This window comes from Notamacropus eugenii, chromosome 1, assembly GCF_028372415.1.
Source record: "Notamacropus eugenii isolate mMacEug1 chromosome 1, mMacEug1.pri_v2, whole genome shotgun sequence".
In the NCBI taxonomy this organism is placed as follows: Eukaryota; Metazoa; Chordata; class Mammalia; order Diprotodontia; family Macropodidae; genus Notamacropus; species Notamacropus eugenii.
Genome location: NC_092872.1, coordinates 47,361,914 through 47,378,976, shown reverse-complemented (window position 1 = coordinate 47,378,976; position 17,063 = coordinate 47,361,914). Strand labels below are relative to the sequence as shown.

At 34.6% G+C, this 17,063-nt stretch overlaps 1 protein-coding gene across 7 annotated transcripts in view; it reads left to right on the top strand.

Moving 5' to 3' along the window:
* The window catches only part of LOC140497984 (phospholipid-transporting ATPase ABCA3-like), a 296,904-nt gene that overhangs the window by 129,571 nt on the left and 150,270 nt on the right, over positions 1–17,063 (top strand). For all 7 annotated transcript variants that reach the window (XM_072599356.1, XM_072599345.1, XM_072599336.1 and 4 more), the window contains one exon: positions 7,867–7,987. In XM_072599356.1, the coding sequence (XP_072455457.1) occupies positions 7,867–7,987 (121 nt within the window). The remainder of the gene's footprint in view (positions 1–7,866; positions 7,988–17,063) is intronic.

The following is a 17,063-nucleotide window of genomic DNA, read 5'->3' as shown; positions in this document are numbered from 1 at the left end:
AACAATTCCAAAGGACTCATGATAGAAAATGTCATCCACATCCAGAGAAAGAACGATGGCATCAGAATTCAGAGTGAAGCAGACTATTTTCTTTTTTATTTTGTTTTGTTTTCCTTCTCATGGTTTCTCTCATTTGTTTTAATTCTTCTGTGCAACATGACTCGTGTGAAAATGTCTGTAATAGGAATATATGTGTAGAGCCTATATCAGATTGCATGCCATCTTGGGGAGGGAGGGGGAGAAAATTAAAAACTTATGGAAATGAATGTTGAAAACTAAAAATTAATTATTTGGGGGGATATGAAAAAAATAACTTTGCTCAAGCAACAGAGTCCCTGAAAATGAGAATGGACCAAGCAGAATCTGTTGACTTCATGAGGAAACAAGATATATTAAAAACAAAGAAGAAAGTATCAGTTATCTTGTAGCAAAAACAACTGATCTGGCAAACAGAGAAAGGAGAAAGAAAAATGAAGAATAATTGAACTCTCTGAATATCATGGAAAGAAAAATTCTGACATATTTCTTTCTTTTTTTTTTAGTTTTCAGCATTCATTTTTTGAGTTATAAATTTCCCCTTTCCATTCCCATCCCCAAGATGGCCTACTACCAGATATAGGCTATATGTGTACAATTATATTACATATATTTCCACATTAGTCATGTTGTAAAAGAAGAATCAGAACAAAAGGGGAAAACCATGAGAAGAAAAGAGAGAAAATAGTCTGCTTTGATCTACATTCAGACTTCATAGTTCTTTCTCTGGATGCAGAGAGCATTCGTCATCATGAGTCTTTTGGAATCGTCATAGATCGTTGCATTGCTAAGAAGAGCTAAGTCTATCAGAGCTGGTCATCACCCAATATTGCTGTTGCTACGTATAACGTTTTCTTGGTTCCACTAACTTCATTCAGCATCAGTTTATGTAAGTCTTTCTAGGTTTTTCTGAAATCCACTTGCTTATCACTTCTTATGGAACAGTAGTATTCTGTTATATTCAGCTACCACAGCTTGTTTTGCCATTCCCCAATTGATGGGCATCCTTTCAATTTCCAATTCTTTGCCACCACAAAAAGAACTGCTATAAATATCTTTATACATGTGGGTCCTTTTCCCTTTTTTATGATCTCTTTGGGATACAGCCCTAAAAGTGATATTGCTGGATCAAAGGGTATGCAGTTTTATAGCCCTTTGGGCATAGCTCCAAATTGCTTTCCATGATAGTTGGATCAGGTCACAACTCCACCAACAATGCATTAGTGCTTCAATTTTCTCACATCTCCTCCACCATTTATCATGTTAGCCTATATGATAGGTGTGATGTGTTACCTCACAGTTGTTTTAATGTGCATTTCTCTAATCAATAGTGATTTAAAGCATTTTTATATGACTATAGATAGCTTTAATTTCTTCATCTGAAAACTGCCTGTTCATATCCTTTGACCATTTATTAATTGGGAAATAACTTATATTCTTATAAATTTGACTCAGTTCTCTATATATTTTAGAAATGAGGCCTTTATCAGAGACACTGGCTATAAAAATTGTTTCCCAGCTTTCTGCTTTCCTTCTAATCTTGACTGCATTGGCTTTGTTTGTGCAAAAACTTTTTCTATTAATGTTATCAAAATTATCCATTTTACATTTTTTAATGTTCCGTATTTCTTGTTTGGTCATAAATTCTTATATTCTCCATGAATCTGACAGGTAAACTGTTCGTTGCTCTCCTAATTTGTCTTTATTAGGCATTATATTTCAAGAAATCTTAAAAGAAAACTGCCTAGATCTCTTATAATCAGAGGGTTAAATGGTAATTGAATTAATCCTAGAAGAAACTTCCAAATTAAAACTCAGGAACATTATAGCCCAAATCCAGAGTTTCCAATGCAAAGAAAATGTTCTGTAAGCAGTCAGAAAAAATAAGTAAAATACTGAAGAGCCACAGTCAAGATCACACATGATTTAGTAGCTACCATTATAAAGGAGAAGAGGATTTGGAATATTATATTTGAGAAAGAATACAAGGATAACTTACCCAGGAAAACTGAGTATGCTACAAGGGGGAAAAAATGAATCTTCAACGAACTTAGAGGACTTTCAAGTATTTTTCATAGAAAAACCAGAGCTGTGAGCTTTGATGTTCAAACATGGGAATGAAGAGAAACACAAAAGAACAGTGATAAATGTGGTAAACAACAGTTAACCAAAAATAAACAATAATAAGCAATGATAAAAGACTAAGCAAAGATAAATGGCTTTATATTCCAATATGGGGAGATGGTACATATATTACCTCTGAACCCTATAATCATCATCTTCATAGAGGGAGTTGAATCAGACAAGGCTTGGAAATGGTTCTGTTTTGATGATCTCAAGATAAGAATGAAAAGAGAAGGGAAGAGGAGTACACTGTCAGGTGGGGGGGAGAGAAGAGTAACAAAGGTTAGGAAAAATTCTATCATATGTGCGCAAGGAGACATCTATAACAGACAAGTAGGAGAAAGTGACTGGGGCTTGAAACTCGCTCTTATCTGAACTGATCAAAAGAAGGAAGAATACACACAAACAGTTACATATAGAAAGAGGGAGAGGAGAGAAGGAGGACAGGGGAATTAGAGGGAGAGATTAAGGAAGGGATTAGTCCTAAGCAAAACAAACTCTAAGGAGATACAAAAAGCTCTTTTTGTGGTAGCAAAGATGAGAATCTGAGGGGTGCCCATAAATTAAGTAATTGATGAACAAGTTATAGAATATAATTATGATCGAATGCTATTGTGCTGAACTCCTTATCAACTTACTGACCAACCAGGATTCCAGAGAACTAATGATGAAAAGTGAAGGATCCAGGAAGGATAGATGAGACAAATTTCTTTTGGACATAGCCAGTGAGGAAATGTGTTTTGATTGATCATACATGTTTGTAATGGGTTTTGTTTTTCTTGTGTTCTCAATTTAGAGGTAGGTTGGGATGGGAGGATAAGAAGATTAATCTTTGTTGATTAAAAACAAAATATTAAAAGTATTTGTTAAAGTAGTTGACCTGAAAATTGAGAATCAGCTACACAGAGGCCTCCAGGAAAAAAGAAAGGATATTAAGCTTCTTTAGCACTGGAGGAGTGAGTTGACTACACATATGCCTTACTACCCCTGGTTTTATTGGGAGGATGCTTTGCAGCTACTATGCTCACTAGACCACTTTGCTAACTGTCTTTTATTTTAGCTAATTGTGTCTACTGCCTTCCTATTAAAAGTAAGCTCCTCTGTGGGTGACTCATGAGTCTAAGAGCACAGGCCCATAGACTATATCCTGAAAACTGGTAGTTGTAGCCAGGCTGTATGGAATCTATTCATGAGTACAAGTACAAACTGTTGGAGTAGCCTAGATGAGTTGCAACATCTTGATGGTATTGTAATATACCATTACAGGTAAATAGAGAAATGTTGAATTTATTTAAGTGCTTGCTGTGTTCAGGACACTGTGCTAGAGAGTCTCATTCATGCAAATAAGTACTTGTTGTCAGGGAGCTCTAATGGGGGAAGACAATATAAGAAGTAAAGTTGGAAAGTTGGTAAGGGGAAAGGGTGCAAGGTAGCATTGTGTTGATATGTCTGGAGTCTCATGAAGATCTGGTTCTGGGCAAAATAATGTAAAACATTATTAGAGCTAAGGTTACAGTACAAGGTTGTGGTGGGGTGGAAGATGGGAAAAAGGGGAGGAGAGATGAAAATACACTGTAGTTTATTCATTCACCAATAGGTTGTGTAAAGTTGCATTATGTTTATTTTTAAATAGATACCTCTTTTCCCACTTCTAATAACACTAATGGTATATTCCCAATAATGGAAATGTTAGTGAAGTAACCTAGATAAGACTAGTAGTGTAGCATATGGGGTCTCTAGAATAGCCACCCCAGATTCAACATGGATCTGCACCTGCCAATTATGATAGCTCACAAATCACCATTTTTTATTCATAGTACACAATTAGTTCAGAAACAGTAATTAAATATCTTAAAAAGAAAAGCAACAATGAAACATTTCTCTCCTAGATGCTGGGCTGATCTTCTCAGAAGAAGCACACTGTCAATGGGAGAAAATAGTATCTTATGTGCATATAGGTTGTGCATGGGATCACACACATCTTTAGGGCGCTCATATCCCCTAGACTGATGTATCTGGTGATGTCATCATACCTCTTTCTCTGGGCTCTTACCTCTGCTTCTTCATACTCCTCTTCATGCCACATAACACCCATTGTGTTTGCTGCTACCTGCCCATACTTTCCTACTGATTGTCATGACTTTGCTATTTTCTGACTTAACATTCTTGTTTTTTTCTACTCTCTGTTGGGCATCTCACTGTGATGGTTTGTTGGCTTAACTCAAGTGCCACCTACTTCTGCATGATGCCTTTCATGATACCACCAAACCACTACTCACTTCTGCCTGGAATTATCTTGTATTTACATTGTTTAGAAAACAGCAGTGTTTTGTGTGTCTACACAGTGCTTCCCTTGATAGAATGTAATCTCTCTGAGGGCAAGTATTATGTCATTTTGTCTTTGTATCCCCAGTACATAGTATATACTTTATAAATAAATACCTACTGATCGATTGTTCTTTATCCACTTAGCCTGCATTCCTGCCTTAATTATGTATATCCATTAGTAGCAAAAACTAGTGGCTTTGTTTTTTGTATTTTGGCAGAGAAAAATCTCACAATCTCCCTGAACTCACAACCTATAGATTCATTTAGAAGACTTGATTCCATAACCCTCAATTTTAAAAGACATATACTATTCATCCTTATCTCCTGCAGATACCTCTAAGGGAGAAGAAGATAAGTTACTTCCTTCATGTCTAGAGGTCTTCCCAGCTCCCTCCCTCTACCTAAAGTATCATGCATAATACAGTGCTAGGCTACATCAGAAGAATATTGCTAGTAGTTTTCTATCCAGTCATACTGTGAAATAGAAAACTTCACTTTTAAGGTAGATTGGAGACTCAGTGCTGGGGTCAGTGTTTTGAATGTTATATGCATATATAATATCAGAACTATCCTGAATGGGGCTGCTGACGTTAACTTATATTGAGCTTACGGTTCACTGTGATGCCCAGATCTTTGTCAGAACAGTTTCTTTCTGTGAATTTTGTTTCCTCTACCCAGATGCAAGACTTTACCTTTATTTCTATTCAGTTTAATCTTTTTAGATGACGTAATTTATCAAGATCTCATGAGGTGGTACTTTGTGTTGGTTATCCCTCATCACCTGTATTATGTGCAAATTTGACAAATATGCTTTTATCCAAGTCATTGACAAAAATGTTAAACAGCACAGGATTGAGCAACAGAACCCTGGGATGCTTCACTGTAGTGCTCTTTGAGTTCATCCAACTCCTTCCGAAACTGCCTCATTTTATTATTGGCTAATCCATAGTTCTTCAACTTCTTCTTAAGAATTAAATGAGATAAATAACCCTGTTTTAGAAAAATAGGGCATCTATGAGCTCCTTAAGAAAAAAATCACCAGGACCAGATGGATGCACAAATAAATTCTACCAGACATTTTAAGAACAATTAACTTCCACGCTATATAAATTGTTTGGAAAAAAATGAGCAAAGAAAGAGTCCTACTAAATTTCTTTTATTACACAAATATGGTGCTGATAACTAAATCAAGAACAGCAGAAACAGAGAAAGAATACCATAGACCAATCCCTAATAAGTATTGATGCAAAAATTTAAATAAAATATTAGCAAAGAGATCACAACAATATATCACAAAGATCAAATGCTATGAGCAGATAAGATTTATCCTAGGCATACAGGGTTAGTTCAATATTAGGAAAAATGTCAACATAATTGACCATATCAATAACAAAACTAACAGAAATCATATGATAATATATTTAGAAAGAGATTCCTATTAAATACTCTGGAAAGTATAGGAATAAATGGAGCTTTCCTTAAAATGATAAGTAGTATTTATCTAAAACCAATAGCAAGTATTATCTGTAACAGGGATAATCTAGAAGCCTTCTTAATAACACTGGGGTGAAGCAAGGATGCCTGTTATTATCGCTGTTATTTAATATTGTACTGTAAATGCTAGCTGTAGTACTAAGAGAAGAAAAGAAATAGAAGGAATTAGAATAGGCAATGAGGAAGCCAAACTATCACTCTTTGCATATGATATGATGGTATATACTTTTAGAATCCTAGAGAATCAACTAAAAATTAGATGAAGTAATTAATAACTTTAGCAAAGTCACAGGATATAAAATAAACCCACATAGATCATCAGCATTTCTGTATATTACCAACAAAGTCCAGCAAGAAGAGATGAAAGAGAAATTTCATTTAAAATAGCTGACGGCAATATAAAATGTTTGAGAGATGTATGCCATTTATTCTTATCTCCTGCAGATACCTCTGAGGGATAAGTTGCTTCCTTTGTGTCATGAGTTTTTCCCAGCTCCCTCTCTTGACCTAAAGCATCTAAAATAGTGCTAGGATATGTCAGAAGCATACTGCTAGTATTTTCTCATCAAGCTTCAGTAACTATTGAAAGCTATTCCATGTTCATCAGAGAAGAAAGACCATCAGAGCAAGTAGACACCTGGAGAAATTGTCATTGATTCCTCTATAATGAGGCATAAGCTTCTTGAAGATCAGTGAACATTGAAAAAGTCAGTTAAATAAAACAGTTACTTACACTTTCTGTAAAGAAAAAATACTTGTCCTACGAATAAGACTAGCGTACTGAAGACTGAAAAAAGTGTTTAATAAGTGATTGTTGATCTTGAAAAAGTTAATTTTTACTGACTCACTTTTTCATTCAAAGCTATATGCCAAAACAGTTGTCAGAAGATTTTCTGGTGAGTCTGTTACATCTGGGAATCATTACAGACTGTAAAATATTTACTTAGAAATGTTTATGATATTTTTTACTTCCTATGGGCCTGACAGTCCTTCCCATTGACGGAAATGATGAACTCCGATAAATACATTGATGTACTAGGAAACAGAATTGTTCTGCAACGGTAGAAATCCTCAAATGCATATGGAACATTGCATTACAGCATTGCACCAAGCCACTTGTCAGGAGCATATAGAAATATACCCAAGGGATGAAGGTGACCATGCTTCAGTGTTCTGGGAATTGCCTTGATTTTAATGCCATTGAAAGCTTGAAAGCTTAAAAGCTTTGAGGAAAATGGTTCTTCAAAGGTGTGCTTAATATCCAATGTGATATAAGTTTAGCTTCATGTGACTTCATGATGAAGAATTAAATATGTGTCAAAATCTTAGGAATTTAATGTGAAATCATGTACAATTGAGTATAGCAAAAGGAGAAAATTAAAGTTTTTGTTTATTTTTTTACAATTCAATTTTATTTCTGCCTCAAGTTTTCCTCCTTTTTCCCCTCCTTCACCTGTCCATAATAATTACACATTTGAAGTCATGTTTCAAAATAATTTTAAAAGAAACAATATGAAATTTAATATAATACTATCATTTAATTATATTTATTATTTTAGAACAAATTAATTGAGTTCCATTTATTTAAAACATCTTGTATATTTGTGGGTAAAGAGGTTTACATAAAATTCTTTTTAGCCACCTATAATACTATCATTTAATTATATTTATTATTTTAGAACAAATTAATTGAGTTCCATTTATTTAAAACATCTTGTATATTTGTGGGTAAAGAGGTTTACATAAAATTCTTTTTAGCCACCTAGAAAAGGAATTTATTTGCCTTAATTAGTTGAAGGATATTTAATTATTTTATACCTTTCCTTATCTTTCTGAATTATCATTTATCTGTGTAACTGAATTATTTCAATAATTATTTTATAGGTGCATTATGATCTGTCAGTACTCACAAATAGTGACCCAACTTTGGTGTTTTTCTTTCTCTTATGTTTTGGCATTTCCACCATCTCCTTCAGCTTTATGATTAGTGTGTTCTTCACTAAAGGTGAGTTGCAGGAACCTTATCTGGGAATTGCTTAATTTTTCACACAGATTCATCATGGGTGGATTTTTAAAAAAACTTTCCTTTTGAGCATCACTGCCACCCTACAGCTTTCAAAAGTTTTCATGGAGAACAGAGATTCTTAGGAATTATCCAGAGTCGATTGTTTATTCTCATATGTTGCTATTTTAATTTATTTGAGGAGTTAGAGGAAAATGATTTTAAAATTCTTTTGCAGGACCCTTTGAAAATTAATAGTACAGTGCCTTTTAAATAATATTAAATATGGCATCTCTTTTTGGATTTCTTTTGACTCATAATAACAGACTGGGTTCCCTGAAAGACTATTACCCAAGTATAATCACTCTGGATTCTTGTTCCCAAAGACATACCTCACAAGCCCCCACAAATGCACCAAGTGTTAATAGTCAGGTAGATGATACACATCAAACTCAAAAACAGTCATTCACTGAAATTCTTTGCAAGAACTGTAGCTGCGAAGCTTGCATCCCCCAACTCCCTGTGAAAAAATAAGAATATAAGAAATAAGCAATAAAAATCTGAAACCTAGTCTCCTAAAAACACATGGTGTTTCTGGGAGTCAAGTGCACCCACAGGGTTCTATATACCCACATAGCCCATATACCTCAGACTTCTGTTGTCACAGGGCTCCAGTTTTCCTTTTCTTCTTGAGTCAAAATGCTGTTTATCCTGAGCACAATATTTCTACTTGTCAGATCTATCATGTGCTGCTAAATTTCGCTCAATTCATTTATCTCCTCAGTTCTGTTGCCCTGAATCCCTAGGCTTGCTCCTTGCTAGATATGTTGTCTTCTGCCTAAATAATAGCTTTAAGACATCACATTTGATTTTGTGTGTTGTGTGTATGTGTGTGTGTGTGCGTGTGTGTGTGTGTGTGTGTGTGTGTGTGTGTGTGAGAGAGAGAGAGAGAGAGAGAGAGAGAGAGAGAGAGAGAGAGAGAGAGAGAAGGATGAAGAGTAGAGAGAATTCTCCTATTCCCCATGAAATAAGGAGCAATTCCTTCTCAAGAACTTGAGGTTTTTTCATAGTGAATTCTCTTGTTCACTGACAGTGTTCACAATTCTTAGAACTGTCTTCTGCCTTAACTCAAATCCTTAGAGGGCTTGCTGTATTTTACAAAGTATCACTAATAATATTATAGCTAATGACTAGCTGCCCTTTAATTTGATCAAGTTCATGTAAGACATTCACATTTCATAAAGGGATAATAAAGTATAAATGGTTCTTTATATGCTTCATTCTTTCAGGCAACAAACATTTATTAAATCTATGTGCTAGGGACTGTTTAAGATCTTAACACTTTATTTTTCTTTTTTAAAATTCCCCTTATATTCTGTAATTCATCAACTGGGCTGAGGGAAAACAAATTCATCAAGGGTTTCTTGATCAGTTCCCTGAAACTACACTCTCTCACCACTTAAATATTTGCTGTCCCTAGCAAATCAGCCATGGGTCTTGTCCATATTCCCAATTTTGGATAGTTCTCTAGTTCTTGGAGATACTCAGTGTTGACCCTTAGAGTTTCCTTTTTCAGTGTATTGTACTAAAGAGTCTCAGCAAATTCCATGTGACAGTTCTTAGCTAAGCCAAAAAGACTCTTCCATCAGAGTCCATGTCTACTTTAGCTGATGGGGCTGGGAATTATATTCTCTCAAATACATGGTTATACAATTTCACAGATCACATGTTATCCCCTTGTCTTGTCTTGATATTTTCAAAAGCTTGTTTTGACCTAAAACCAATTAAAATGAAAGTTGATCTTCCCCATTTATAGGAAAAGTCCTATCTCAGTAGAACTCCTAACAAATATGAAAGATGTGGGTTGACTGGAAATTATCCCCTTACTTTCATTTGAGAAATCAAACTATACTAGCTGAAAATTTATTTGAATTCTTGCAACACATGAGGCACTTGAAATTTCTCTCATGGATCTCTGCAGCACAAAAGGAGACTCCAGATGGTAGCATGTGAGTTTAAGAAATTTTTAAAACTCAGAAAAACCCAAACCTTGTGGGGGATTCTAAAAAAGGGATCAGGCAGTAGACACCAGCTACAATGGTAAAGCAGAAGGAAGAATACAGTCCACCTCCTTCTAATGACTACTCCACAAAGACCTATACTATACAGTACAGTGGGTCTTGATAGGAAATTTCATTTTTCTAGACCAACTTGACAGAGATACGGAGGCATGCAGACATTCGGAATGAAGTCTAGGCATCAGCTCTCTATGCAGAGTCTCGAACTGTGGCCTACCACTGTGCAGTAGGACAGTTCAGCATAGCAGAGCCTAACCTTGTGTTGGGAGCAGGAAGAGACGCCAACTGTGAACACTATTGCTCATATCCCCGAGTAGATCTACAGGTCCAGTGTGGGCTAAGAAGGGCTATGCACCTATGAACGGTAGAGCAGGTTAAGTTGTGGTAGTAGACTGTGGCTGTGTACTGCACAAAGAAAATGAAGTAGGCAGTAGCTGTATGGTTCGGACTCTGGGAAGAGAATTTCTCGGATCTAGCCCCTAACTTATTCTGTAGTCAGCAGCCAAATAACCTAGGTAATGTGGTAGATGAAAGATGAAGTGACTGGGGAAACAAAGGTTCAAGCTTTCAAACATGATTCATTAAGCAGTGCATGCCAGTTGCCCAAGAAATCAGGACTGGTTTCTTTCCTCAGCTTTGGCGCTGGACTGTCAAATATAGGAGGAGACAGATTTTTATACATTAAAACAAATAATGCCAATTAACTAAAAGAAAACAATTAACCAAGATGCAATATTAGGTAATTTGATTTCTAATTGGAGGAAAGATTAGGGACCTTCCAAGTTGGGAGGGGGAGAATGAATAGGTACAACTCCCTGAAGGAATACCATTCCCCCGCAAGTGTCTGTAAGCAATCAAAGTTACATAGAAACAATAACTAATTGATCATATGGGACCAATTTTCAAATAATATGTATGAATTATTTGAGATATACAATTGTGAGAAAACATCTTGTACCTGGTTAGTATAATCTAGGTCCTCAGTTAAGGGTCTCTAAACCGCAGGTAGATGTGCTCCAGCTTCCCAGCCATGCAAGGGCTCTGCAATAAGGTTTTCTCACAGTTCCCACAACTGAATGAAGTTTTCTCACAAGAGAGAAATTGAATTAGACCCATAATTGAATAGAAAGGGAACTGAGCTAGCTCTAGAATTGAGTCATAAGATGGAGTCAGTGTGGTTCACATGTTCTCACCACTATTTGCTGCTTCTCAATTTTCTCAATTCCCTCAGCAGAGTTGTTGCTTTAGGTCTGCAGAGCCTCCAGCTAGCTGATGGTAACTGGGTCTAGTACAGGGATGGGGAACCTCCTGCCTTGAGGCCACATTTGGCCTTCTAGGTCCTTGGATGTGGCCTTTTGACTGACTCTAGATCCTTTTATTAAGGGGATGTGAAGTTTGGATTCAGTCAAAGGGCCTCACTTGAGGACCTAGAGGGCCATATGTGGCCTTGAGGTTACACATTCCCTACCCCTAGAATAAATGTTGATTAAAGATTTGTTGGTTCCCCACCCCTGCCTAGTAGGAGTGTAATGGAGTTCCAGCTAGGAGTAAACTCACCCAGATCAAGAGCTTGCAAAATACAGATGAGAATGTAGTGAACTTATCATGCTGGATCATACTACTTTGAGTGAACTAAAAACTCAGGAATCCCAAAATCTGAGACCCTTTAAAAATGTAGTCTATACCCAGAAAAAACAGCAGCAGGCACAAAGAGAATTCAAAAACAGAACCAAGATTAGTCCAGACTTTCCCACCAGAAGTACACAGAACCTGGCCAATACACAACCTATAAAGTCCAAAGTCAGGAATTACATATAAAGAGATTGTGGGTAAGATTCCAGGAAGGAATTTAAGTGCATAAGTAACATGAATCAGGCATTTTGTTTAATAAAATCACAATGAGTAAAAAGTAGGAACTTTTAAAAAAAATTAATGAAATGGTAGCTAATATAATTTTTAAAAAGAAAAGAAAATGAATTTACCAGGATCAAAAGTGAAAAAGATGAATTCACAACAAATGAAAAAATAACATAAAGTTTTACAAATTGTTGACCAATTGTTTGCCAATAAAACTGATTAAATGAATATTTACAAAAATAGACATTTCCACATCAATAGCAAAAGAAATAGAGCACTTAACCCAGTTTCAAATATGAACAAGCCTTAAATGAGTTCCCAAAAGAAAAATCCCCAGAATCAGATGAATTTAAAAATAAATTCTATCCAACATTTAAAGAATAAATTCAATATTAATAAGATTTTTAAAACTAAGAAAATAATATATAGTACCAAATTCTTTCTTTAATACAAGTATTGCTTAGATACCCAAACCAGGGACAATGAAAACATAAGGAAAATTATAGAGTAATATCTCTAGAGAATATTGATGCAAAATTTTAAATTAAATGTGGCACAGTACCATTTTCATTTTTTAATTTTTTGAGCTGGCTGTTACATGATATCATTTAGATCAGCATTTTTGTTTCAATCTGGTTATATCATTTTGGAGGTGGCATAGTGCAATGGAAAGAGAACAGACTCTGAACTAACAAGAGACAGGTTCAAATCACATCCCTGATACTTATTTCTTTGGTGGGGTTAGGCAAATTGTTTAAACCTCTTTGTTTTGTTTTCCTTATCTATAAAATGAGGTATGTTGCACTAGCTATCCTCCTGGGTGCCTTCTGTTTAACTGTGGTCCCACGAATTTTTTACTGGTCCTATGAATTTTTACTTTAAATGTGTTTCATGGAAATACTAGTATTCTGTTTTTATTTTAATCCATAATCTTTTTTCTCTTATAAAAGAGTTCAGGTCATTCACATTTAATGTTACAACTTTTAGATTTATTTTTTTGCCCTTTTATGTTGTCAAAAAAAGTTCAGTTTCTCTTGTTCTCCTTTATATTAGCCAGGAGTTCCTGACTTGTAATCTTTCAACTTTTTTCTTTATAGAGAAGCTCACCTTTCCCACACACATGCCTAGCCATAAAACCCCAAAGTGTAACAGAAGTTAAACACTTCTATTCACTCCACACCTGAACAAAACAATGACCAAAGCCTAGCCAAAACTGAGTCTTAACACCACAGAAACCAGTAAAAAGCACAACAAAGGGACCTGAATCTTGTGAGTGTTGATAAAGGAGCCATGACAGAGAAAATGTGAGTTAATAAAATTCCAGTTGCAACAAAAAATACTCCTAAGAAAAATCCATAAGGTAATCATATATTAAAAGCATAATTCCACAAGTATAAACAAACAAAGCCACAGGGAACATTTGGTTTGACTATAAAGACTACAAGAACAGCTGGAAGAAATGAAGCAGGATTTAAATAGTGAAATTAGAATTCAAATAAGAGCTTGTGAGGAAAAAAATTGGAAGGAGAATATGTAAAGAGATCGGATAGGATAGGAGGACCTTACTGAAGAAATGGACTCACTAAAATATAGAGTGGAGCAAACAGCTAAGAAACTCCAGGATAAAACAAGGAATTAGAACAAAGTTAAAATTGATAAGTAGAAGAAATTGTAAAGTATTTGTTTTAAAAAATATATGACCTTTTCGACAGGTCAAGGAGAGATAAGAGTCATCATCTGAAAAAACATAACCAAATAGCATGGATCATATTTCAAGAAATCACAAAAGAAAATTGCCTACCTCTATTAGAACCAGAGGAGAAAATGGAAATAGAATGACTCCAATTGCTTCTTGAAAGATACTTAAAATAGAAAACATTCAAGAATATCATAACCAAATTCCAGAGTTTCCAAGAAAAAAAATACTGTGGACATCCAGAAAGATTTTAAGGACCAAAGAATCATAGTCATGATCTTGAAGGAGAGAAAATATTGGAATATGATTTTCCAAAGGCTTACAGTCTAGAATAACTTACCATATAAAATGATGTATAATCCTACAGGAGAAAGTGGACTTTTTTTAGAATATAAGATTTTCATGCACACAGAAAATACCAGATCTGAATGGAAACCTTGAAATGCAGACACAAGAATGAAAGGAAATCTAGAAGTGTACATTTGTTTGAGAAAATGGAAGAGGCTCAGTCATGAAGTGCTTGTATTTCAATAAGCGAGAAGAGGCATGTTCTTTCAGGGTTCCACTATCTTCAAAGGCCATAGAGGGAGTTAGGGAAATACAAATAGGGTCTAATTGTGATTTGGTTCTCTTTCTTGGTCCTAAGGAAGAAAATAAAGGAAGAGAAAAGGAATATACTAGAGAAGAAAGGAGGAAAAATGGGAGATAAATGGGGTACACAAGAGGAAGAGTATATAAACATGGATAGGAGGGTGAGGTACCAGGAATTTCATGATCCTCTTCTCTGAATAAAACACAAAACAAAACATGTATGCAGATTTTTTAATGTCAAAGTAAAACTCAATTAGGAAATAAGCAGGAACACAGAAAGGATCAATGGGGTTATATAAAGGGAGAACAGATCTGGAGAAGGAATTATTACAAGCAAAACAAATATCAGTTTTAGAGGTGAGAAAGATTAAGAATCATAGATCACAGTCTGCATTTGGTAAAGGGAGGAAATTCAGTGAAGGAGAAAAAATTAGATCACAATATATTAATGTTAGATTCCATTTCCATTTCTTTCTACATCCCTTTCTTCTTTGCAAAGAAGGGTAAGGAGGAAAGAAAGAAAAAGTATAAAAGATGGTGATGAAGTAAAATACAGTTAGCATTCATAACCACAAATGTGAATGGAATTAACTCACCTATAAAAGTGTACAGTACCATAATGGATTATGTTGCAGAATTCAGTCATATGTTGTTTGAAACATCAGGATTTACATAATTAAAATGAGAGACTGCAGCAGAATTTTCTATGCTTGAAGTCAATTCAGAAAAGCAGGAGTAGGAATAACAATCTCAGACAAATCAAAAGTTAAAATGAGACTGGTTAAAAGAGCTAAGCATTGATGTTGTGTTTGATTGGGATCCCATTTGGGGCTTTTCTTGGCAAAGATACTGGAGTGATTTCTCTAGCTCACTTTCATAGGTGAGACAAACAGGGTTAGTAAGTATCTGAGGTGGGATTTGTAGAAGAGTCTTTCTGATTCTAAACCCTGTGCTTTCTCCACTGTACCACCTAGCTGCCCCAAAAGGGAAACTATATTATGATGAAAGGTATGCTAATAGATAAGGAAAGGATATCCGTACTTTATATACATGCATACATATACTCTGATTAACACAGAATCTAATTACTTGAAAAAAATTGATCGTAGGAAGAGACAGCAAAATTTCACTATGTCCCTCCAGACCTATAGAAATACAACAAAAAATAAAAAAGTACCAGAATGTAATTTTAGAAAAGTTATGAAAGTTAAGTATGACAGATTTCTGGATATTAATATATGAAAATAAAAAGGAACATGTTTATTTTCCATCTTTGCATGACATCTTTGAAAAACTGGCCTTGTTTTATGACAAAATAAATAAATAAATGGTAACAAAACAGGAAAACTATAAATACTGGAGAAGATGTGAGAAAACTGGAATACTTATGCATTGTTGATGGAGTTGTGAACTGATCCAGTCTTTCTGGACAGTAATTTGAAACAATGTGCGAAGGGCTATAAAAACAAAGATTACTATTTAACCCAGTAATACCACTTCTAGGTCTGTATCCCAAAGAGGTCATACAAATGAGAAAAGCACTCACATGTACAAAAAATATTTATAGCAGCTTTTTTTTGTCACGGCAAAGAATTGGAAAGTAAGGGGATGTCCATCCGTTGGGGAATGGCTGAACAAGTTGTGGTATATGAATGTAATGGAATATACTTCCTATACTTATGCTTCCTATAAGAAATGATGAGCAGGTGGACTTCAGAGAAACCTGCAAAGACTTATATGAACTGATGCTGAATGAGGGGAGCTGAACCAGGAGAATATTGTACACAGTTACAGCCACATTGTGTGATGATTAATTTTGATAGACTTGACTCTTCTCAGCAATGCAAGGATTTAAGACAACTCCAAAAGACTCATGATGGAAAATGCTATCCACATCCAGAAAAATAATTCCAGAGTCTGAATGCAGATCGTAACATACTATTTGCTCTTTTTCTTTTTTTTTTAGTTTTGTTTCTTCTTTCTTGTGTTTCATTCCATTGGTTATAATTCTTCTTTACAACATGACTAATGTGAAAATATGTTTAATACGAATGTATATGTAGAGCATATATTAGATTGAGTGTTGTATTGGGGAGGCAGGGAGGGAGAGAAAATTTAAAACTCAAAAACTTGTGGAACTGAATGTTGTAAACTAAAAAAAGAAGTTAAAAAAGAAAAATAAATACCTGGTAAAGCGAAAATAGTAAAACATAACCTTTATTTAAAGATAATAGAATTTAAAATTATAATCAATAAATGAATTTTGAAGCAAGAATTCAAACTTCAGTGAAACTAAATAATTGCTTTATATTAAAGAATGAGTCATAGAAACAATAGATAATTTTATTAATAATAATGACTACAGTAGACGGTATCCAAAGCTTGTACCAAAACAATTTTTAGGGGGAAAATTACATCCCAACACTTCCCATCAGCAAAAGAGAAAGAAAACAATAAATTTAAAAGCTACAACCAAACACAAAAGCATAAATTCTCAATATCAAAGAAGATAAATAGAATTACATATAAACATTTCATTAAATTGATAAAGCTAAGAACTAGTTTTTAAAAGAAGCTGATGAAATAGGTAAACTATTTTTCATCCGATTTTTTAAAAAGCAAGGAAAACAAAATTGCCGCTCTAAAAATAAAAAGGGAAACTACAACAAATAAAGAAAATAAAAAAGTCATTAGAAAGTATTTTTCCCAATTATATAACAACAAAACTAATGATTTAAGACAAATTTTATATGTATGCATATATATGTAGACTAATAGAACCAGAAATAAAGAATTTATTTAATTTTTAAAAATTTAGTTCTGAATTCTTTACCTCCCTCTAGCTCCCCTCCCCAAC